The following is a 25,765-nucleotide window of genomic DNA, read 5'->3' as shown; positions in this document are numbered from 1 at the left end:
TATTTGATCACCACTGTGGTTTTTATTTTTTGCGCTATAAACAAACAAGAGCAACAATTTTGAAAAAAAGCAATATTTATTTTTTGCTACAATAAATATCCCCAAAAAAACAAATAAAAAAATATGTAATCTTCTACATATTTTTGGTAAAAGAAAATCGCAAAAAGCATATATTGATTGGTTTGTGCAAAAGTTATTGCTTCTACAATAAGGGGATAGATTTATGGCATTTTTATTAATAATTTTATTATTAGTAATGGCGGCGATCTGCGATTTTTATCGTGACTGCGACATTTCAGCAGACAGATCGGACACTTGACACTATTTTACGACCACTGACATTTATACAGCGATCAGTGCTATAAAAATGCAGGGATTACTGTGTAAATGTCACTGGCAGGGAATGGGTTAAACAACAGGGGACGATCATCCCTCAGAATGATCTAACTGTAGGGGGGGTGAGCTCACTAGATGACACAGCATCTTGAATCTTGACCTTAGGGTTATATCTAGGGATGCACCGAATGGGTTTTTTGGTGCCGAAACCGATACCGAAAATGAAAAATACACTAGGCCGAAAACCGAAACCGATACCGAAACAGCACCAATACCGAAAATGACTGTTTTCAAAAAATATTTTTATACAGGCGGTGGTCAGAGGCTGGGGACATGGTACAGGAGGTGGTCAGAGGCTGGGGACATGGTACAGGAGGTGGTCAGAGGCTGGGGACATGGTACAGGAGGTGGTCAGAGGCTGGGGACATGGTACAAGAGGTGGTCAGAGGCTGGGGACATGGTACAGGAGGTGGTCAGAGGCTGGGGACATGGTACAGGAGGTGGTCAGAGGCTGGGGACATGGTACAGGAGGTGGTCAGAGGCTGGGGACATGGTACAGGAGGTGGTCAGAGGCTGGGGACTTGGTACAGGTGGTGGTCAGAGGCTGGGGACATGGTACAGGAGGTGGTCAGAGGCTGGGGACATGGTACAGGAGGTGGTCAGAGGCTGGGGACATGGTACAGGAGGTGGTCAGAGGCTGGGGACATGGTACAGGAGGTGGTCAGAGGCTGGGGACATGGTACAGGAGGTGGTCAGAGGCTGGGGACATGGTACAGGAGGTGGTCAGAGGCTGGGGACACGGTACAGGAGGTGGTCAGAGGCTGGGGACACGGTACAGGAGGTGGTCAGAGGCTGGGGACACGGTACAGGAGGTGGTCAGAGGCTGGGGACACGGTACAGGAGGTGGTCAGAGGCTGGGGACACGGTACAGGAGGTGGTCAGAGGCTGGGGACACGGTACAGGAGGTGGTCAGAGGCTGGGGACACGGTACAGGAGGTGGTCAGAGGCTGGGGACACGGTACAGGAGGTGGTCAGAGGCTGGGGACACGGTACAGGAGGTGATCAGAGGCTGGGGACACGGTACAGGAGGTGGTCAGAGACTGGGGACACGGTACAGGAGGTGGTCAGAGACTGGCGACACGGTACAGGAGGTGGTCAGAGACTGGCGACACGGTACAGGAGGTGGTCAGAGACTGGCGACACGGTACAGGAGGTGGTCAGAGACTGGCGACACGGTACAGGAGGTGGTCAGAGACTGGCGACACGGTACAGGAGGTGGTCAGAGACTGGCGACACGGTACAGGAGGTGGTCAGAGACTGGCGACACGGTACAGGAGGTGGTCAGAGACTGGCGACACGGTACAGGAGGTGGTCAGAGACTGGCAACCTGATAAAAGAGATAAGTGTAGCCAGTGTTGCCCCCAGTGATGTAGCCAGTGTTGCCCCCAGTGATGCAGCCAGTGTTGCCCCCAGTGATGCAGCCAGTGTTGCCCCCTGTGATGCAGCCAGTGTTGCCCCCTGTGATGCAGCCAGTGTTGCCCCCTGTGATGCAGCCAGTGTTGCCCCCTGTGATGCAGCCAGTGTTGCCCCCTGTGATGCAGCCAGTGTTGCCCCCTGTGATGCAGACAGTGTTGCCCCCTGTGATGCAGACAGTGTTGCCCCCTGTGATGCAGACAGTGTTGCCCCCTGTGATGCAGACAGTGTTGCCCCCTGTGATGCAGACAGCTATGCCCCTCTGCAGTGAAGAGAGCCGTCTGGTTGAACAGAGCACCGGGAACATCACAGCTTTAATTTCAATAGCTGTGTGTTCCCCGTTGCGCGGTGTCACACACAGCCCCTCCCCCTTGTCCAGGCACTTTGATAGACAGATCACCCGTCCAATCTGGACAGGTGATCTGTCTATCAAAGTAACCCTGGACAAGGGGGAGGGGCTGTGTGTGGCGGCGCGCGACGGGGAACACACAGCTATTGAAATTAAAGCTGTGATGTTCCCGGCGCTCTGTTCAACCAGACGGCTCTCTTCACTGCAGAGGGGCATCGCTGGCTGCATCAGTCCTGCGCTATTCACCCCCATCATGGGAGGCACCAGGGGAGGGGCGGGGGCGGAGTTCCGCCCCATTTTCGGCTCAATTATCGGCCGTTTTTTCCTTTCGGCAAATTGCCGAAAAGGGCATTTTCGGCCGATATGTTTCGGCGGCCGAAATTTCGGTGCATCCCTAGTTATATCACTTCCTTCAGGAAAGGACTAGGCAGAACATGTAAACACAGCAAAACTGCACAGTACCGCCCAGGGGGCGGTCCTACTGGATATAACCCCTCACTCTGCTTTCAGCAGCTTAGCTCGTCAAAAAGCAGTACAGAACTTCAGAGAAAAGGATTTTACGGTGAGTACAAAAATCTTTTCTCTTTCGTTCATTGACGGACACAGCATCTTCAATCCTGACTTTAGGGACGTCCCCAAACAGTATAAAAAAACGAGGGGTGGGAACAGCAAGAAAATAACTCCACCCATAACCACCAGAGCTCTTGCAGCCGCCTGCAAAACCTTGTAGCCGAAGCCAGCATCCGAAGATGCGCTCACATCAACCTTGTAAAATTTAGTGAAAGTGTGAATGGACGACCAAGTTGCCGCCTTACACACCTGGGAAACGGACGCTTGAAGTCGGAAAGCCCAGGAGGCACCAACTGCCCTGGTCGAACGCACCGTGACAGGAAAGGGGGGCGCCCGCCCCCTTAAAGCGGAGGTCCACCCTAAAGTGGACCTCCGCTCATCGGAACCCTCCCCCCCTCCGGCGCCACAATTGGCACCTTTCAGGGGGGAGGGGGGTGCAGATACCTGTACAGTACAGGTATCTGTACTCACTTCCGGGATAGCTCTCTGCGGAAAGGGGCGTATATTACGCCCCTTTCCGCAAGTGCCCGCCCCTTCCCGCAAGTGCCCCGCTGCCTGCTGGGAAAACACACAGATCCCAGAGGCAGCGGGGACCGTCCTTATTGCGCAGCGCGGCTCGCGCATGCGCAGTAGGGAACCGGAAAATGAAGCCGAAAGGCTCCATTTCCTGATTCCCATACCCAAGATGGCGGCGGCAGCACCCGAGATACGATCTACAGATCGGCTTCGGGTGCCGACATCGCGGGCGCGCTGGACAGGTAAGTGTCACTATTTTAAAAGTCAGCAGCTGCAGTATTTGTAGCTGCTGGCTTTTAAAAAAAAAAAAAAAAAAACCCCCGTGGACTCCCGCTTTAAGGCATAAGCCTGAACCACAATCTGTCTGATCCACTGAGGAATGGTGCCTGACGAGACCGCCAGGCCCTTCTTCGGACAAGCCACTGATACAAACAGCGAGTCCGACCTCTGAAAAGGAGCCGTAGCAGACAGATACACCCGCAGAGCCTGGACCACGTCCAAGGAATGCAAAGCAACCTCTTTGTGATGTGGCGGCCGAGGACATAAAGACGGAAGCATAATGCCCTAATTTAGATAAAAGGCCGAAACAACCTTTGGAAGAAATGAAGGCTGCGGGCGCAGCACTGCCTTATCCTTGTGGAGGACCAAGTAGGGAGACTTGCATGACAAGGCTGCCAACTCAGAAACCCTCCTGGCAGATGTAATAGCCACCAGAAAGACTATTTTCTGAGGGAGTGTCAATAAGAGGATCTCCCTAATGTTTTCAAACGGTGGTTTCTGAAGCACCAGATTCAAATCCCACGAGGCATCCATGGTGGAACCGGAGGGGCCACATGTCGAACCCCCTGCGCAAACGTACTCACCAATGAAAGAGTCGCCAAAGGTCACTGAAAAAAGACAGCCAAAGCAGATACCTGCCCCTTAATGGTGCTTAATGCAAGTTTCTGATCCACTCCTCGTTGCAAAAACAGCAGGATCCTGGAAACTGAATATGTATGCAGACGCCACCCCATCTCCTCACATGGAGATGTAGGCCTTCCATGTACGATGATAAAACTTCAGAGAAGATGACTTCCGTGCCCTCAGCATAGTGGAGATTACAGAATCAGACAGACCTCGGTCCCTTAGCACATGACTTTCAACAGCCATGCCGTTAAAACCAACGATGGTAAAGCAGGATAAAGTACCGGACCTTGCGACAGAAGGTCTTCTCGCATTGGCAGCCGCCAAGGAACATCCACCACCATTCATACTATGTCGGCGTACTAAGGACGCCGAGGCCAATCTGGGGTAATCAGAGTCAGGCCTCCATTCTGCAAAGCAGACATGGTAGAAGTTTGAGTGGGGGGGAAGGCATAAATCGGCTGATAATGCCCCCATGGAGCCACCAACGCATCTGCTGCATCCGCCCAGGGATCTTTTGACCTGGCCACAAACCTCTGTACCTTCCGATTGAGTCGAGAAGCCAAGAGATCCACATCTGGTGTGCCCCGCCTTAGGCAAAGGAATACATCCGGATGTAGCGACCATTCCCCTTGGTCCAGCATCTGGCGACATAGGTAGTCCGCCTGTCAGTTTTCTACACCTGGAATGTACACGGCTGACAGAACTGGCACGCTCCACTCTGCCCACTGCAGGATGTGAGCGACCTCTAGTGCTGCAGCCGAGCTCCTTGTTCCTCCTTGTTGGTTGACATACGCCACCACCGTGGCGTTGTCAGACTGGATCCTGACCGGACGCACCTGCAGCCTCTGTGACCATGAGGAGAGGCACCACCTGATCCCCGAAGCTCCAGCACACTGATTGGCAGGTGGGATTCTTCTTGCATCCAGTGACCTTGGGCCGACTGTACGCCCCAAACTCCCCCCCAACCGGTCAGGCTGGCGTCCGTTGTGATCACCGTCCAATGAAGAGGAAGGAACGACTTCCCAGACCGAAGGGCTGGAGACCTCACCCACCAGAACAGGGAACCCCTAACTAGCTGGCTCACCCGAATTTGACAATAACAGAGATTTGTCCCATTTGGACAGGAACTCTTTCTGCAAGACTCGAGTGTGGAATTGAACATACGGTACCACCTCAAAAGTGGCTACCATGAGACCCAGAACTCACATGCAAAAACGCGACGACCACCTGTGGGACACCAACAACTTCACCGCAGCTTGAAGAGTCTGCAGCTTGTCCGAAGGGAGAAAGACTCTCACCTCTGAGGAGTCCAGAAGCAAGCCCAGGTACTCCAGGCGTTGAGTCGGCACCAACACCGACCTCTGGAGGTTCAGTACCCAACCAAACTCCTGAAGGGTCTGCATGGTGATCGCCACATCCACCCTTAATTCTGAGGCGGAAGCTGCTCTCAGAAGGAGGTCTTCCAGGTAACCCACGACTGCGATCCCTTGTTGCCTTAGCAATGCCAGAATTGGGGCTAGCACCTTGGTGAAGACCCTTGGTGTCAACGTTAGGCCAAAAGGGAGAGCTACAAATTGATAGTGCTTGTCCCCGACTGCAAATGGCAGAAACCTCTGATGCCTGACACATATGGGGACATGCAATTATGCGTCCTTGATGTCCAAGGACGCCAGGAAATCCCCAAAATGGAGTGCAGCGACCACGGAGCAAACTGATTCCATCCTGAACCTCTGTACTTTCACAAAGCTGTTGAGGGCCTTGAGTTCCATAACTGGACAGACCCCTTTTTTCTTTGGAACTACAAACAGATTGGAGTAGAATCCCTGAAACCTTTCCGGCGTCGGCACAGGTACTATCACCCCGCGCAGCAGCAGGTCCTGTACTTTCCCGAACAGGGCTTCCCGAAGAGCCGGAAGAAGATGAAGGTTGGAGGGAAAAAAATCAGTTTGGCGGACAAGAAGAAACTCGATCTTGTATGCTGATGAAACCAGTTCACAGACCCACTGGTCGGAAAGTAGGGAGGTCCACCGAGCTGTAAACTCCCGAAGGCGAACCCCCCACGCGATATTCGGGTAGAGGGCAAACCTTCATGCGGCAACAGATTTGCTCACAGGTTTGTTTGGCTTGCGAAACCAGGGATGTTTTTGTCCCTCAGCGGGCACCTTGTCGGACTGGGAATGCTTAACCACCGACCCGGGCGGATGAAAAATCTGCGTCTGGAGGGTCCGTGCCTACAGCGTGGCTCCTTACCCTTCCTGGACTGTGGGAGCAATGTACTCTTTCCCCAAGTAACATTCTCAACAATGTCATCCAGCAAAGGTCCAAATAGCCTCTCTCCCTGGAAGGGCAAATCCGCTAGTGCTTTCTTAGATGCCTGGTCCGCAGACCAGCATTTTAGCCAAATCAGGCGACGAAGCACCACAGCTGATACTGCACCAACTGGTCTACCAGCTCCACGCAGACCGGAGAAGCCTGTTGCTTCTCCAACTCACAGTACAACAATTTAGACCATTCACTAAGCCTCTGTGACACCAGGGCCGTGGCTAACACTGGCCGCAATCCTGACCCTACCACTGTAAATATGGACCGGGCAACCACCTCGGCCCTCCTGTCGGCAGGGTCCTTGAAAGCAGGAGTTCCTTCCACCGGAATTGTGGTTACTTTTTTTAACCTGGATACCGGGGGGTCAACAATCGGAGATGTCCATTTCCTCAGGAAACTCTCCACAAAGGGGTAACGGACCGCCATCTGTCTCGGGACCGAAAAGGCCCGCTGCAGGCTTTTCCACGCCCTGTAAATAAACTTATCAAAATAAGTAAGATAGGGAAACACTTAGCCGTGTGGGCCGACTTGTGGGACCCAAAAGGGACGACACCTCTGTAGATGCCCCTGCCGTATCCTTCATCTTTAGGGCATCCCGCTCCGCTGTGATAAATGATCCTACAAGTGGTGTTTCCTGCGCTGACCTGGACACGGAGTCATTCTCACTCTCCGAACGGTCCTGGTCCGCATCCTCTGAAACTTCAAAACAGGGGTCGCCTGCCACAGTGGGACCCGAGTCTAAATAAGAGCTTTCCCCAAAAGATAGTGGAGGGAGGGGACGTTTTTTACCCCCTTGCGCCCGCACGCCGCTTCCACCCTGGCAACAAAGGACTCCAGGACCGCCGACAGAGTGTCCATAGGCACCGCAGGTGCAGGGGAACCAGTTGCAATAACAGGGATGTCTGGGGAAGAAGCGCCAACTTCTGAAGCCATGCTGACCCACACTCGCCTGTCACCATTTAGGGACCTAAGGAAAGTCACACAAAAAGCCCACCCTCCTACCTGCCAAAGACTGAGGGAGGCCCCCCGCAGGACTCACCGCCCTGACCCAGGTACTGCGCTGTGCTGCTGCCATCCGCTCTCCCTTGTGTCAGCCACAAGGTGTTCTGTGTAAGTTTTGTGCTGTTCCAGAAAGAATCAGCCACCCAGCGCTAGAAGTAAAACAAGCTGAGGCTACTAGAAAATGGCCAAAGAAGAAAAAACTGCCTGTGGCTACAGAAAAATGTCCACGGTCCACGCGGCAGCCTCCCTACATGGCGTACACACTAAATATCCCACATGGCCTAAAAAACAGGGAAAAGTACGCACGGACCACCAACACCCAGTGCAGCCCCCTGCAGGACTCAGAGTCCCCCCCCCCCCCAGGGCCCCTTGGCCAGGTACGTGCACCGCACCCCCTATGCCCAGTCACACAGCAGCCCATAGCATGGGGAGGACAGGGATAGAAGAAAGGGAGAGGGAGAGAGACCCCCTAGTCGACCTCCAAGGGAATGCCCAGCTGCTCCATCCTGCCGAGACTGGTAGAACCATACTTACCCCTCCTGCAGGGACTGCTGGACACATTCCACGGATAGACCCATCACCCGAGCAGTACTGGGTGGCTGTCGGCACACTGTGACACGAACAGCAGTAGCCCGTCATATGTTTCCCCCGAAGCATATAGCTCACCGGCTGCCCCTGGATCAGACGGGGCATGACGTGGCCGACCCAGCGCGTAGCTAAGGTCTGCTCACGCTCGATGGCCAGGCTGGGGAGACTACCAGGATCTATATTATCCAGCCTGTCACCCAGCCTGGCTGTTGATTGATCACAGGAATCAAAAATACAGAAAAAAGAAAAAATTCCCAGGACCAATGGTCCCCACCGGGAGCCAGATTCTTCTCCTACACTAGGCAGAAAAAAACTGAGCTGCTGGAAGCAAAGTGAGGGGTTATAGCCAGCAGGGCCGCCCCCTGGGTGGTACTGTGCAGTTTTGCTGTTTTTGACATGTCCTGCCTAGTCCTCTCCTGAAGGTGGCGATATAACCCTAAGGTCAAGATTGAAGATGCTGTGTTTGTCAATTAACGAAAGAGAAATGTGCATTTATTATTTCTTTTACTAGGAGCTTGCAAAGCACTGCGCCCATGATCAGCAGATATCGAATGCTAGTTCATTAAGAACTACAAGCCTACAGCCGTAATGGCTGTCAGTACTTGTAGTTCTCACATTCACAGAACTCTGAATGATTGACACGGCTGGGTGGACGGAGCCCTGCACGACAATGTTTTGTTTAAATTGCGACAGTGAATGAGGGGAGAAGATCCCGTGCTTGCTGTCACAATGGAACATCGAGGGAGGTGGAAAGGGGTCGGAGCGGGTGTAGTGCAATAGTAACATGTTACGGCTTGAATATATCCTCGAAATATGTAGTTTATTTGAAACAATGTCCGTGTTCAAAACAATATATTGGGAGGACAAAACGGCAGTTACATGTTAGGTTGGAGGAACATATAGCCAATATTAGGAAGGGGTTTCCGAAACACAGCTTATCAAAGCATTATACCCTTAAGCACGATAAAAACCCTCAAGGTACTATCTTTATGGGTATTGATAGATTTCAAGGACATTGGAGGGGCAGCAATATGGTACGTGAGATTTCACGTCTGGAAACCAAATGGATCTACCAGGCCCAAAGCTATGCACCGTTTGGTATGAACATCGAGTGGGATGTTAACGCGTTTATCAGTAACAATTAAGGTGTTCATTTATATATTTTTATATTTTTTTTGATAGTTATTATTTTGTTTTATTTATTTTTTATTAGTATTGTTGTTTGTTGTTCATGGATGCCACTCTCGACTCCAACTAGTGATTACGGTCTTCCCTCCCATCTAAATACACTTGGTCCTTGGGTGGACGAATGTATTGATCAAGAAATTGGTATATAGACTTATAAGGCTATTTTATCTATAGAGTTTTTTAAACACACATTTGATGTATAAAATATTTATATTTCTATATTTATCCTCATTTTTTCCTTCTCATTTTTTTCCTTCGCATTATTTCTATTGTCTCTTTTTCAATTTTTTCTTGTGATCTTTATATAATATAATAAGAAAAAAAAAAATGGGTGTTTCACCTTCACCACCTCCCTTCACCATGATTATCAGCATTTTTCAGGCTTTACACCGATCTTTTGAATTGGGGTTAAACATTTTTTTATTTGAGATAAAATCAATGTGGGCTATTTTAGTGGATGTGGGAACGCAGGTTCGTTCCATCATTAATATATATATTTTTCCCACAACTGCTTATCTTATGCGATGGGGTGAGAACCGTTGGGTTTGATTCCCTATACGCATTGAAGCTGGTATTCATTTTGTGAGTGATGTTCATAGGGAGAAGTCCGCACTGCTGAGGATTCGGTGTGTGTGATGTTCCAGACCTTCCCCTTTTGTTTGTGTTGTTTCCTGGGGGGGAGGGATCTAGGGAATGTCTGTAGATGGATTGGCTGATTTGGGGCTTGTACTTTGCCCTGGATTGGAGGTCCATGACCGACCAGAAGTTCTCGGCTGACGGTCTGGACGGGAGTTCCGGTCGTTGGAACGCAGGATGAAACCGGAAGGCCCACACAAGGTGAATACACGTCACTTCCGGTGAGACTGTACCGATATTTCCGGTGGATGTCTCAGGATCTAAGCCTTTCTGAATGGACCCCTTATCCAGAGATAGTGCTTGTATTCCGGTGGATGATATTTAGATATTTGAATATCAGGGTGAATTACAATTTATGGCTCTCCGTATTTTAAGTGACTTCCGGCCGCTGAAACGCATGGCAAACCGGAAGTTCCGGATGTTGGAACGCATGGCGGACCGGAAGTCTTGCACTTGGCTTGTTTTATTCATTCTTTATGTGTTGGAACGCACGCTAAACATGGCGGGAATATATACTTTGAAATGGCGGTCTCCTTCACAGTTTGATGACTACACCTGCAAAAGGTTAATTTTCCGTAATTGATTATTTGCCTCTAAGTTTCTTATATATAGCTCTCTCTCTATTGTCACGGTCATGCCCCTGAAGACGCACGTTTGTGACGAAACGTCGGGCGAATGAGAGACTTGTGACACTAGAAGGAGCACGGGAGTGGTTTCTATCCTCATTGCTGTATGCTGCTAAATACTATTTGATGCTGTTTTTATCTCATCTGAAATGTGAGTTTAAAATTTTATCTATTAAAGAGGTATTGACTTATCATGAAGTCTGCACAATGAGACCATCCTTTTTATATTTTTTATATGGCCATTGGGAGAATTATTCTTTCTAAAGAAACGCTTTTTAAGGAACTCTTGAGAAGCGGAGTTTCAAAACGAGCAGGAAGAGGATTTTCCCTTTTGGCCCTTGGACGGTTTCCTTTAAAGTGGATCAATTACGTGGTGTTAAGGAGAGGTCGGGAGATATGATCTTCTTTGATACAATCCTACAAGCGTTTGCAGACTGACGTTAAGAGTCAGTAATTTTGGGTGTTGGTGGTGGTTCCTTTTGTTCCTCATATGAATTCAAAGACAACCATTTCGACCAGATCACTTTCCTGGAATCCGTAAATCAATAATTTGAACTTTATATTCATTTTTTAAAAGCGCTATATCATAATTTATATAACATGCTATGAAAGGTGAACTTTACAGCTGATTTATTGTTAAAAAAATAGCATAGAAGTTTATAAGCATTGCTAATAGAACCTGACTGATTGCCAAGTGTCCCCTGCTTTCCTTTTTTTTTTAAATGATGCCCATTTACCTTAACACATCGCCGTTCTAGGAAATATTTGCAGATCTGTTTTCCATTGCGTTCCACTGTGTGCTGATTAATGAACTCCTGACTCATGGTCACCCATTTCTTAGGTTTATGTTCCTGCTAGAGAAAGAGTACATCACAAATTTCAGTTAACTGATAAAGTACCCTCGGAATGACCCATAATCAATTTGATTAAAAAACAAAATGCACATTTTCTATTTTCTCACAGAGAGGGTTATATGCTTTTTAATTTATTTTGTTATGGTATACAGTTTATTCAGTGTATAACATATAGAGGAAATATTTAAAGCAGTTCTCCCCTTATAAGTATTATATATGGGGCAAGAGAAACGTGCACATGTATGAGTGTCTCCATCATGATACCTTGCTGCAGCAAGGCTGTTTTATCCGCTGATGGAAATGATGCTTTCTGAAGTTGGGCTGGCTGGTAAAGCCTATGCAACCTGACAATCAGATAAAAGGTGGCCTGTGTTCTGACACAATGAGCAACCTGGCAGAATATACAACCCGCGTCACATCCTGTTGACGTGGAATCAGCTGGAGCTCCAAACCGTGCTCACTGCGCAGGCGCAACGCGTCATACATCCCTTGACTGGCTGACGTCAGTGGACGGAGGAATTTGCCTGACAAAATGCTTGACCAACTACTGCGAATGCGCACGGCCATCTTGCTGCACCTTACACTCAACCTCATCACATCTACAGTAAGCAGGCAGGGCAGCGGACATGTTACACCAAACGCAGTTTTGAATTAGCAAACTAATTTCAGCAATGGAGTGAGCTTATCTACATAGATGTAGATAGCAAGCTAATTTAAGCAATCGAGTGAGCCTATCTACATCTATGTAGATAAGCTCACTCGATTGTTGAAATTAGTTTGCTAATTCAAAACGGCGTTTGGTGTAGCAACATGTCCGCTGCCCTGCCTGCTTACTGTAGGTGATGAGGTTCAGTGTAAGGTGCAGCAAGATGGACGTGCGCATGCGCAGTAGTCGGTCGAGCATTTTGTCAGGCAAATTCCTTTGTGCACCGATGTCAGCTAGTGAAGGGATGTATAACGTGTTGTGTGTGCACAGCTTGCAGCTACAGCTGATTCCACGTGATGCGGTTGGCACATTCTGCCAGGTTGGTCATTTTGTCACAACACCTGCTCCCTCAACAAGCACAGCAGAGTTTTGCTCTGGCAAGAAGTGAACATTGGTCTTATCAGTTTAATTAGTTGGCATGTGGTCTACTCCCCTCTGCCTCCCACAACACTAGCAAATGCGTTTTGAAGGTCAAACAAACCAAAAGGACCAAACTCATGCATACCTTGATCTGTCTCCGCTAAAAAGGATGCTAGGCCATCAAGCAGCAGAATGCATACTGGCCAGCCCGATTTAAAACAAAAACCTGTTTGTCACCCAGTTTTAATGATTTAAAATGAAAAAGGAGCAGTGAGACAGATTATTCAACAGATTTATTACAAGGCTACAGATGTAGGGCTGAAACGATTAATCGATATTATCGATAATATTCGATAATGAAAATCGTTGTCAACGATTTTCATTATCGATTAGTTGGTCCGCACCATGTGACCCGCGGAGCGGGCCGCGGCCTTAGGAAAGACCGCGGCTTCGGCCTAGCTTCGGAGCTGGCGGCCATCTTGGTACACCCGGCGGCGGCGAGCTGTGTGCTGACGTCACCCCCAGCCCGACGTTCAGCCTGTCAGCCCAAGTGAATGAATTCTGGAGGAGTCACGGAGTTCTTCTGTCCCTGCACATCCCCGTGGCTGGACTACCGGTCAGTTCTCCCTGCTGTCTGTCAGTGTTGTTGTACAGTGCAGGATGAGTTCCTCAGTCCTCACATTGCTGGGGTCTGTGTATGGGGGGAGGCTGATTACTCTAACATTAACCCTTTCCATACAGCCTGCCTTGTCAAGTAGCAGATTGAATAAAGTTCAGCCCTCAGAGACTTCACATCTTCCCTCCAACTTTCCTAAAAAGTCCTGACTTCTTTTGTCCCCGTACATCCCCCGTCCTCTTCTTCTGTCCCCGCACATCCCCCGTCCTCTTATTCTGTCCCCGCACATCCCCCGTCCTCTTATTCTGTCCCCGCACATCCCCCGTCCTCTTCCTCTGCCCCCGCACATCCCCTGTCCTCTTCCTCTGCCCCCGCACATCCCCCGTCCTCTTCCTCTGTCCCCGCACATCCCCCGTCCTCTTCCTCTGTCCCCGCACATCCCCCGTCCTCTTCCTCTGTCCCCGCACATCCCCCGTCCTCTTCTTCTGTCCCCGCACATCCCCCGTCCTCTTCCTCTGCCCCCGCACATCCCCCGTCCTCTTCCTCTGCCCCCGCACATCCCCCGTCCTCTTCCTCTGCCCCCGCACATCCCCCGTCCTCTTCCTCTGCCCCCGCACATCCCCTGTCCTCTTCCTCTGCCCCCGCACATCCCCCGTCCTCTTCTTCTGTCCCCGCACATCCCCCGTCCTCTTCCTCTGCCCCCGCACATCCCCCGTCCTCTTCTTCTGTCCCCGCACATCCCCCGTCCTCTTCTTCTGTCCCCGCACATCCCCCGTCCTCTTCTTCTGTCCCCGCACATCCCCCGTCCTCTTCTTCTGTCCCCGCACATCCCCCGTCCTCTTCCTCTGCCCCCGCACATCCCCCGTCCTCTTCCTCTGCCCCCGCACATCCCCTGTCCTCTTCCTCTGCCCCCGCACATCCCCCGTCCTCTTCCTCTGCCCCCGCACATCCCCTGTCCTCTTCCTCTGCCCCCGCACATCCCCCGTCCTCTTCTTCTGTCCCCGCACATCCCCCGTCCTCTTCCTCTGCCCCCGCACATCCCCCGTCCTCTTCTTCTGTCCCCGCACATCCCCCGTCCTCTTCTTCTGTCCCCGCACATCCCCCGTCCTCTTCTTCTGTCCCCGCACATCCCCCGTCCTCTTCTTCTGTCCCCGCACATCCCCCGTCCTCTTCTTCTGTCCCCGCACATCCCCCGTCCTCTTCTTCTGTCCCCGCACATCCCCCGTCCTCTTCTTCTGTCCCCGCACATCCCCCGTCCTCTTCTTCTGTCCCCGCATATCCCCCGTCCTCTTCCTCTGCCCCCGCACATCCCCCTCTTCCTCTGTCCCCGCACATCCCCCGTCCTCTTCCTCTGTCCCCGCACATCCCCCATCCTCTTCCTCTGTCCCCGCACATCCCCCATCCTCTTCCTCTGTCCCCGCACATCCCCTGTCCTCTTCCTCTGTCCCCGCACATCCCCGCTTTCCAGCGTTGCTGTGATTGGAGGTTGGGCTCTGCACATGCGTGCATCCATCTCCCGGCTTCGGGGTGCCCTTCGCTCCATTTGGAGGAGTCAGCCGAGTCACGTGTGGCGGGTCCAGACTGAGACTCCGCCCCACACCACCCCGGCACACCGAGGAGGAGCCGCTGTCACCATGAAGGGGTGAGAAAACCCGAGACACTGGAGGGGGGGGGGGGGAGCACTGAGAGGAGGTGGGGCAGTGACACCATGTGAGAGGGGAGGAATGTGTGTGTGCGCGCGTATATATATTTCTCCCCCTCCCCCCCCCTTTTTTTTTAAATCTGATTAATCGAAAAAATAATTGGCCGATTAATCGATTATGAAAATAATCGTTAGTTGCAGCCCTATACAGATGGATTACCTAAATTACACAAGAGAGAGGAAACATGCAAGCAGGTGCAGCAGGGGCCGCCCCTTGGACTTTTAAGGCAGAAATAGGAGAAATGGAGTAGGTAAAAGGCAGCAAAGTGCCACTTTTATTGGGTACACAATATGTAATACATTTTATAGACATTAACAGTGACATTAAAATATACAAGGTATACCAATGAACCAGTTAATACATAGATACATATATCAAACCCAAAGCTAATAATCCAGGCACTGCCAGAGTCAAGCTGAGGTCAGTCCATGAAGATTTGTAGCATACATCCCGACATGTTTCTGAAACTTATTGGTATATATTTTTTCCTTCATCAGGGGAGGTTTACATTTGAGTGACTTTATCTACAACATAGATACAGTTACATAGTATTTGTACTGCAGTGCTTAAAAGGCAAGTAATTTTACATAGTGAGCTAAATGTTTTTTAGGCTTAAAAGTACTTACATATAGGTTTCATTGAAGGACATAGGGAAATGGTAAAAACAATTGTGAAAATTCCACGTTGGCTGAGAGAGACGGCACAGACAACATGGGTGGACAGGCATGCAACTCCGGTCCAGCCACTGATTCACATCCACAGGAGACACTCTGATGGCTACACACATAGTGATTAGTGACACTATGGTTTGCCTATACTTAGATGCATCTCTCACAATACAATTCTGTGATCGTACCATTGCCCTCATAATTGCATGTATATAATATGGATGGATCATTTTTTCTAATTGTGTCCATTTGATAATTCAACTGCCACGTCCTTTCATCCCTCCTTTTCAAATCTTATTATTTTCATTCATTTATTTTTTTGTGTTCATGATGTTTTGGCATTGTAAACACTTTTCCTGTCATTTTCCGTTCGGTCCATTGGGTACTCTCTGGGCTGCCTTGTTCTTTCATACCACCCGGCGGGTAGGCTCCACCTGTGCATTGCTGGTGGATGACAGGGATTTTCCTGTCTCCATACAGGCCAGATGTGCAGGGAGGAGCTCCTACCTGACGGAGACTTCCTTTCACCGGTGACGAGCCCACGAGTGACGTCATCAGGCCCTGAGGGGCGGGGCTATGCTGCGCGTCTCCACGTCAGGGAGATGCTCTGAATCCGGCCTCAGCTGTTTATTATACAGCAAATGAGGCCGGAAAATAAACACTACCCCCTGTGAGGATTGGCAAAACTTAGCAGGTGATTTCCTATATGTCAGCGCTCACACACAGCTGGCATGTCTCGGTTTGAGCCCGGCCGCTCTGATGTCTACGCTTTCACCATTACATTGAAAAATAATGTACTATTCAATTACAGGCAATTCTGGGCAATATATGCCCCTGCTTTGCTGCCACATGCACACTGGCTGTGTCTGTGTACTACTCCTACAACCATGATTGACTTCTTTTCACTTTTATGGTTCTTTAGACAGTATTACCTCTCTTCTGGTGTAGCCATCAGAGTGTCTCCTGAGTATGTGAATCAGTGGCCGTCCCAGGGTTGCATGTCTGTCCACCCATGTTGTTCTTGCGGTCTCTCTTAGCCAAACGTGGGAAATTTTCACAATTGTTTTTACCATTTCCCTATGTCCTTCAATGAACCCTGTATGCAAGTACCTTTAAGCCTTAAAAACCATTTAGCTCACTATGTAAAAGGACTTGCTTTTTATGCACTGCAATACAAATACTATGCAGCTGTATCTATGTTGCAGATAAAGATAAAGTCACACAAATGTAAGCCTCCCCTTAGGAAAAAATACATACCAACAAATTTCCAAAACATGTCGGGATGTATGCTACAAATCTTCATGGACTGACCTCAGCTTGACTCTGGCAGTGCCTGGATTATTATCTTTGGTTTTGATATACAGTGCCTTGCGAAAGTATTCGGCCCCCTTGAACTTTTCAACCTTTTGCCACATTTCAGGCTTCAAACATAAAGATATAAAATTTTAATTTTTTGTGAAGAATCACCAACAAGTGGGACACAATTGTGAAGTGGAACAAAATCTATTGGATAATTTAAACTTTTTTAGCAAATAAAAAACTGAAAATTGGTGCGTGCAAAATTATTCAGCCCCTTTACTTTCAGTGCAGCAAACTCACTCCAGAAGTTCAGCGAGGATCTCTGAATGATCCAATGTTGTCCTAAATGACTGATGGTGATAAATAGAATCCACCTGTGTGTAATCAAGTCTCTGTATAAATGCACCTGCTCTGTGATAGTCTCAGGGTTCTGTTGAAAGCACAGAGAGCATCATGAAGACCAAGGAACACACCAGGCAGGTCCATAATACTGTTGTGGAGAAGTTTAAAGCCAGATTTGGATACAAAAAGATTTCCCAAGCTTTAAACATCCCAAGGAGCACTGTGCAAGTGATCATTTTGAAATGGAAGGAGTATCAGACCACAGCAAATCTACCAAGACCTGGCCATCCCTCTAAACTTTCAGCTCAGACAAGGAGAAGACTGATCAGAGATGCAGCCAAGAGGCCCATGATCACTCTGGGTGAACTGCAGAGAACTACAGCTGAGGTGGGAGAGTCTGTCCATAGGACAACAATCAGTCTTACACTGCACAAATCTGGCCTTTATGGAAGAGTGGCAAGAAGAAAGCCATTTCTCAAAGATATCCATAAAAAGTCTAATCTAAAGTTTGCCACAAGCCACCTGGGAGACACACCAAACATGTGGAAGAAGGTGCTCTGGTCAGATGAAACCAAAATCGAACTTTTTGCCCATAATGCAAAACTATATGTTTGGCATAAAAGTAACACAGCTCATCACCCTCAACACACCATCCCCACTGTCAAACATGGTGGTGACAGCATCATGGTTTGGGCCTGCTTTTCTTCAGCAGGGACAGGGAAGATGGTTAAAATTGAGGGGAAGATGGATGCAGCCAAATACAGGACCATTCTGGATGAAAACCTGTTGGAGTCTGCAAAAGACCTGAAACTGGGACGGAGATTTATCTTCCAACAAGACAATGATCCCAAACATACAGCAAAATCTACAAAGGAATGGTTCACAAATAAACATATCCAGGTGTTAGAATGGCCAAGTCAAAGTCCAGACCTGAATCCAATCGAGAATCTGTGGAAAGAGCTGAAAACTGCTGTTCACAAACGCTCTCCAACCAACCTCACTGAGTTTGAGCTGTTTTGCAAGGAAGAATGGGCAAGAATTTCAGTCTCTCGATGTGCAAAACTGATAGAGACATACCCCAAGCGACTTGCAGCTGTAATCGCAGCAAAAGGTGGCTCTACAAAGTATTAACGCAAGGGGGCCGAATAATTTTGCACGCCCCACTTTTCATTATTTTATTGGTTAAAGTTTCAAAAATCCAATAGATTTCATTCCACTTCACAATTGTGTCCCACTTGTTGGTGATTCTTCACAAAAAATAAAAATGTGATATCTTTATGTTTGAAGCCTGAAATGTGGCAAAAGGTTGAAAAGTTCAAGGGGGCCGAATACTTTCGCAAGGCACTGTATGTATCAACTGGTTCATTGGTATACCTTTTATATTTTAATGTCACGGTTAATGTCTAACATGCATTACATATTGTGTACCCAAAAAAAGTGGCACTTTGCTGCACTTTACCTACTCCTATTTTTCCCCTTAAAGTTCACTGCTGCACTTGTTGCATTTTTCCTCTCTTCATGTTTTAAGGATGTTAGCAGTCTATACACTCAATTCCCATAAATATTTTTTCTACCTAAATTACACAATTTTAACTAGAAAACCTGTTTACCATAATGCAAAATAGCCTGCATTTGCTTTTTATTTGATCAGTTTTTATCCTACTTACCTTGGATTTTGCAGAAGCTGCATACTAGGCATTATCAAATGAAGCAGGGGATACATGGATATGATTGCCTTTCAAAAAAATAGTTCTCACCAAGTAATAATATATTTAAAATGCTCCAGTACAAGTTAGTGACATGTTACATCAGCTTCAGATTTATCTGGGCCTTACCTCTTGATAGCCATCTTGATAATAGGATCCTTTGTGTCCTCCTCGGCCTCGACCTCTATCCTTACGCATCATCATCTTCTTATGAGGACCACCTCCTCGACTATAGTAATACCCTTTTTGTTGCTGCTCCCCTACAAACCAATAAAAGGCATTTGTAAATACACAAGAGTGAGCACATTTTAAAAGTTTTATAAAACCTATATTGATGCAAAAAACATTTAACGTATAAGAACCTAGCTAAAAAAAATTGTATTGACTACCAACACATTATAAATTGAAGTCAATATAAGGAAATTCATGTGCATGTACCTTTTAATTTTTTTATTCCCTACTAAATACAGTCTTTTCTTGCCATAAAATCCCTATTTTAATTAACTTCTTGCTTCTCAGCTCACGCCTCAAAGATGGCATATTTTTGGATGATATTATTGCATGGTGGTGGCAGAGCTCATCTGTCACTCTTGTGTAGTGAACTCGCCTGTTGCGAGTTTGTGATGTACGCCTGTGTGGCATAGGTGACACCATCCAAAAATGTACTTCTCCAAACCAACAGTTGAGAAATACAAATTTCTATAATAAAGGCAGTGACCAGCTATCGGTGCCCCCACAACACCAATCCTGATGGTCTCCCCAACACTATTTAAAAATATACTTAGTCTCCATTCCTAAGAAACACATGATGGATATACAGTAGGTGACATTGATGTATGTGGAAAAAAAGAAGAAGATGGCAACAGGTGGTCTCCCTGCAAAATATTCTGCATACTGGCCTCTTATCCTCTCCTGAGAATTTTGAATATATAGAGTCTACCTCTGACAAGTAACAACAAGTCCTGAAGTCTCATTGATGTCTATTGTACTCCCCTGGGTCCTCTTACATAAGCATGCACTTTTTCTTGAAGTGTCACTAACCCCAGGAGCCTGCATTCACCATATCTGGTATCCCACAGTACACAGAACATGGAAATGCAATTTTTTATACTAAATATAAACTGCTAAATACCTTTTCCCATCAGCAGTTAGAGAAGTCTTGTGATTTCTATCAGTGTCCAGCCAAGCACTGATTAAAGCTTGTAGGAGTTTTCTGACTGTCCTATGAGACTGCAAGACTCTAGTCTAGACCCTCTGTCTGGACAGTGCTGAATGGCCCTGTGCTGATCACATGCACTCTTTCAAGAAAACATAAAACCTCTCTGGCAATACACACCAAACTGAGCATGTGCAGCTGAATCCATAGAGTCTGTCTTATCAGGAAATTATCAGGGGACAGTGGAAGGACGGTAGCATGCTTTACTGCAGATACAGACTGATATGGTACATATGGGTTCATTCAGGAAAATAAATGTTTCAGCTTCATATTTTGGTATCTTTCATATAAATAACATTACACAAAGGGGGTGGGTTTGGAGGATTTATAATTTTATTTTACTTTAGATTTAGTTCAGCAAGACTATAGGACATGATAGGCCAAATATTGCTCATTTTTACGCTTTTGTTTTTTGGTCTTCTCTTATTGTGTGTCCTTTTAATGTTATTTTATTTTTTATTGTTGTACCACTGCAAATAAGTGCAATTATAAAAACAATTAAAAAACAACCTGTCTCAACATTATATATACATGCAAATTTTTATATTATATATATATATATATATATATATACACACATACACATACATACATACATATACATATATATATACACACACACAATATCTCACAAAAGTGAATAGACTCCTCACATTTTGTGAATATTATATACAGTTGTGCTCATAAGTTTACATACCCTGGCAGCATTTATGATTTCTTGACCATTATTCAGAGAATATAAATAACACAAAAACTTTTTTCTCTCATGGTTAGTGTTTGGCTGAAGCCTTTTATTATCAACTGTGTTTACACTTATTAAATCGTAACCACAACAGAAACTACCCAAATGGCCCTGATCAAAAGTTTACCTACCCCATTTCTTAATACCGCGTATTGCCTCCTTTAACATCAATGACAACTTGAAGTCTTTTGTGGTATTTGTGGATGAGGCTCTTTATCTTCTCAGATGGTAAAGCTGCCCATTCCTCTTGGCAAAAAGCCTCCAGTGCCTGTAAATTTTTGGGCTGTTTTGCATGAACTGCACGTTTGAGATCTCCCCAGAGTGGCTCAATGATACTGAGGTAAGGAGACTGAGATGGCCACTCCAGAACCTTCACTTTATTCTGCTGTAGCCAATGACAGGTCGACTTGGCCTTGAGTTTTGGATCATTGTCATGTTGGAATGTCTAAGTAAGTCCCATGCACAGCTTCCTGGTTGATGAATGCAAATGTTCCTTCAGTATTTTTTGATAACATACTGCATTCATCTTGTCATCAGTTTTGAACAAATTTCCTGTGCCTTTGTAGCTCCCACATCCCCAAAACATCAGCGACCCCCCTCCGTGTTTCACAGTAGGAATGGTGTACCTTTCATCATAGGCTTTGTTGACTCCTCTCCAAATGTAGTGTTTATAGTTGTGGCCAAAAAGCTAAATTTTGGTCTCATCACTCCAGATGACTTTGTGCCAGAAGGATTGAGGCTTGTCTCTGTGCTGTTTGGCATATTGTAAGCGGATACTTTGTGGCATTTGCGTAGTAATGGCTTTCTTCTGGCGACTCGACCATGCAGCCCATGTTTCTTCAAGTGCCTCCTTATTGTGCATCTTGAAACAGCCACACCACAGGTTTTCAGAGAGTCATGTATTTCACCTGAAGTTATTTGTGGGGTTTATTTTTTGCATCCTGAACAATTTTCCTGGCCGTTGTGGGTGAAATTTTAGTTGGTCTACCTGACCTTGGTTTGGTTTCAACAGAACCCCTCATTTTCCACTTATTGATTAGAGTTTGAACACTGCTGATTGGCATTCTCAACTGATTCTCTATCTTTTTATATGCCTTTCCTGTTTTATACAGTTCAATTACCTTTTCCCACAGATCCTTTGACAATTCTTTTGCTTTCCCATGACTCAGAATCCAGAAACGTCAGTGCAGCACTGGATGAAAGATGCAAGGGTCTTTCAGGAGTCCAGAAACCCACTGACCTTTTTTTTTTTTTACAAACACGCTAATTACAAGCAAACATTGTAGCAAAGTGTAATTTCTTCAGTGTTGTCACATGGAAAGCTATATATTTACAAAAATGTGAGGGGTGTACTCACTTTTGTGAGATACTGTGTGTGTGTATATTATATATATATATATATATATATATATATATATATATACACACACACACACACACACACACACACACACTGTATATTTATTTTAACAGCTGGTCAAACACTCTGGTCAATAAAAGCTGTTGTGCTGGCGGTATTACTAAGAAGAATCCAACATTCACACGGAGGATAATAAATTGCTACAAAGCATTCTGATCTAGTATCTAGAGCTGGAAGCCTCAAAATGCACTGGTTGTTTATAGATGATAGAGAAATCAGGAAAGGTTGTTTTGTAGAGGAACTGAATTAAACAATGCTTTACAGCTCAGGTATCCAACATCTATCATCTGCCACTTGATAGGCTGTACTATTCAATAGGAAAACTGTATGCAAAGCACACACTACAGTGTAATGACAGTAAGCAATCAGATAGAGCAGAATGGAAGGGCAGTATCATTCACAGCTGTGAGTGTGTAGCCACCAAGAATTCTAATGAACCCCAAGCCATATAAGGCTAATCCTCTTTAGATGAAGACAACTGCAACAGCAAATGACTCAGTTATAAAGACTAGAATGTGAAGAGAAAGGTAACAGAGTCAAAGTCAATGAGCTGGTAACGCAGAAAAGTAACCAGTTCCTGTTTGTGAATTAATTTAATAATTTGAAAATGTTTACCTGGTTCTCCCCCTTTCATACCCATCTTCTTATAAGGGGGTTCTCCCATGTTCGGACTTTCCTTTGCTTGTCTGTAGTGTTTCAGCTGTTCTGCATAGTCCTCCTCATCTTCTTCGTTGTAGTTCCCATCACTGTAATTACTGTAGTCATCATAACTGGGGGTACTTTTCTTGTGGGGTCCTATGTAACTCCCGGGTCCATGGCCGCGCTGTAAGATAGTTTACATTACCAATGTTAATAAAATCTGTGTTTCTTCCAATTAAAATACCCAACATAATAAGTAGTTAGAACCTCTGTCAGGTTTTAAATTAGGACATTTGTTATTGCAGCCTGCGCCTCTGTAGGGTAGGATTTCTCTTTGCTTCCTGTTCTGCCTGAAACCCAACAAATAGACTGGAAGGAATATCTTCCAAATGAGGACACAAGCAGCAATAAAAAGCTGAGATATGAACTCTTCTAAACTCTATATGGACAATTAAGGATTAAAGGGAAACCATAAAGAAGTTTTGTCAATTTTACTCTTTTAGCATCGACATGATCTTCATTTTATTAATAAAAACTTTTCTGGTTTTAATATGTTGTGTTCTCTGGGGTGCTAAGAAAATCCAAAACATATTTTGCTTTGACATGTTGTTTAAACGTAAGCCTTACCTGCGAATAATGGGAATCATAGTCTCTGTACATGGGAGGTTTGTGGGGCCTCTCTGAATGTTCATCTGAATCATAGCTGTAATCTGAACTGTTGTCACTATGCTGCAACACAAAAACATAAAAATCAAAGACCATAATGCAATAGTGGCAAAATAGCTGAGAAAGTGTAAACAACATTTTATCAACACAAACTATTTTGCATCGGCTTTGGTACCTCAGCTTAGATCTTGTCTTCTCATAACAATAAAAAAAAATCTACCCTATATAAAATCTAATGCCCTGTACACACTACTGGTTTTCCCGTTGGGATAAACTCTGAAGGGCCAAGGTCCAACCGTCAAGAACGCGCTAACTTACAACATGTACGACGGGACTAGAAAACGGACGTTCAATAGCCAGTAGCCAATAGCCTCCGTCTCGTACTTGCTTCAGAGCATGCGTCATTTTTGGTCTGTCAAAACAGCATACAGACGAGCGGTTTTCCTGATAGGAATTGGTTCCATCAGAAATATTTAGAACATGTTCTATTTCTAGGGCAGTCAGAATTTCGACATAAAAAGTCTGATGGGGCATACACACGATCGGAATACACGATGAAAAGCTTCCGTCTGACTTTTTCTGTCGGACATTCCGCTCGTGTGTACACGGCATAAGAAATAAATAAAACTGTTTTCAGGTATGAAATGGATATTCCTGATGGCTGCTGAGGTAGCCAATGATAGTGATGGGCCAGTAGAAATAAGCGAAGGGTGGGAGAGAGCAGGCAATCTTTATCACAAACAGAAAGTGTCAAAAACTGTTCTTATTCAGATGGGTGCTGGCACCCGACCTGTGTGCACATGGTCTGCATTCAGGTTCATGCACCCACTCCAGGATACGTTCTAGATTTTGACATACAGCCACTGCATCTGCATCCACTTCTATAGGCTGCCTGAACGCAGCTCAGGGCAGATGCAGACATGAAAAATATGGCTCATGCATGGAGGGCGGGTAACAGCACCCAACTGAATGAGTACTTAGAATGTCCTAGCATGGGTGTGTAACCACATAGGTGTGTAAGCTGCTGCATACAAGTTACTATATATTTTACATAACCAAGTGTATTAGCATAGATTCCCATCACCCTTTCATTTTTAAATAGTACACAACATGGTCACCTTGTGCTTCTCTCTACGCCTGCGTTTCTTCTTCTCCCTCTTACGTTTTCTTGACTTCTTGTGTGTCTTCTCACTAGGGGGCTTTTCTTCTTCTTCTTTGGGTTCTTCCTTTACTTCTTCTGGCTCAGGCTCCTCTTCAAATCCACCATCTTCTATTTCACCGTCCTCCAGCTCTCCCTCCTTTCTGTAGGAAGAAAAATAATTTCACATTAGGAGAAAGCCCATCAAGACAAATATTTTTTGGTGATGACAGATTAATTTTATTTTTTTGTGATGAGAGATTTCAAATATCACGAATTCAAAAAATAAGGGATGACTCCCTCCTGTTAGGATAGTAGGACCCATGCAAATGTGGTTTAGTGGAGGTTTTTTGATCTATTTAGGCCATCTTTAAATAACTTGTCCAGTTATATCAATGGCTCCCACTGCTGCCTCTCTGTCCAGTGAGGGGAGAGAGGGAGAGAGGGAGAGAGGGAGAGAGGGAGAGAGAGAGAGAGAGAGAGAGAGAGAGAGAGAGGGGGGGGGGAGAGGGAGGGAGGGAGAGAGAGAGAGAGGGTATCATAACTGATCACACACGCAGCACCATGGCAGTTGCAGATCAAACAGATGCTTAGAGAGCAGCTTTCTTGGCTGAAAAGGATAGGAGGGTTTAGTTCCACTTTAACCACTTCCCGACCAGCGCATGACGATGTATGTCGACAGAAGGGCACGGGCAGGCATATTGGCGTACATGTACGTCCAATCTTCAATGCTGCCCTGCCATCAGGAGCGCGCCGCCGCCGGCGTGCTCCCGCGCTGGTCAGGACCCCCGTGAGTCCGGTCACGGGACCCGCGGACTCGATCGCCGCGGGTATACCCGCGATCGGCTCACGGGACGGCTGAATGGAGGAAATGCCGTGTAAACAGCATTTCTCCATTCTGCCTAGCAACTAGTGACGCTGATCTCTGCTCCATGTGATTGGAGCAGAGATCAGTGTTCACTAAATGAAAGCCCAACCCCCCCCACAGTTAGTAACACACCCCTAGGAACACTTAACCCCTACACTGCCACCCACTGGTTAACCCTTTCACTGCCAGTGTCATTTACACAGGAATCACTGCATTTGTATAGCAGTGATTACTGTATAAATGACAATGGTCCCAAAAATGTGTCAAAAAGGTCCGATGGGTCCCCCACAATGTCGCAGTCACAATAAAA

At 46.6% G+C, this 25,765-nt stretch overlaps 1 protein-coding gene across 3 annotated transcripts in view; it reads right to left on the bottom strand.

The window, feature by feature from the left end:
- ZC3H6 (zinc finger CCCH-type containing 6) overlaps window positions 1-25,765 on the bottom strand; it is a 66,083-nt gene that overhangs the window by 23,331 nt on the left and 16,987 nt on the right. For 2 of the 3 annotated variants that reach the window (XM_077467377.1, XM_077467375.1), the window contains exons 2-6: window positions 24,568-24,751; window positions 23,411-23,512; window positions 22,760-22,967; window positions 18,896-19,026; window positions 11,250-11,366 (exon numbers count right to left, since the gene is read on the bottom strand). In XM_077467377.1, the coding sequence (XP_077323503.1) occupies window positions 11,250-11,366; window positions 18,896-19,026; window positions 22,760-22,967; window positions 23,411-23,512; window positions 24,568-24,751 (742 nt within the window). The remainder of the gene's footprint in view (window positions 1-11,249; window positions 11,367-18,895; window positions 19,027-22,759; window positions 22,968-23,410; window positions 23,513-24,567; window positions 24,752-25,765) is intronic. The other variant, XM_077467376.1, reaches the window with a different exon arrangement.

The sequence above is a fragment of the Lithobates pipiens genome, unplaced genomic scaffold (genome assembly GCF_037356315.1).
Source record: "Lithobates pipiens isolate NorthernLeopardFrog02 unplaced genomic scaffold, aLitPip1_a1.2 Scaffold_54, whole genome shotgun sequence".
NCBI lineage: Eukaryota > Metazoa > Chordata > Amphibia > Anura > Ranidae > Lithobates > Lithobates pipiens.
The sequence above is the reverse complement of the archived record's forward strand: the minus strand, read 5'-3'. Positions and strand labels throughout refer to the sequence as shown.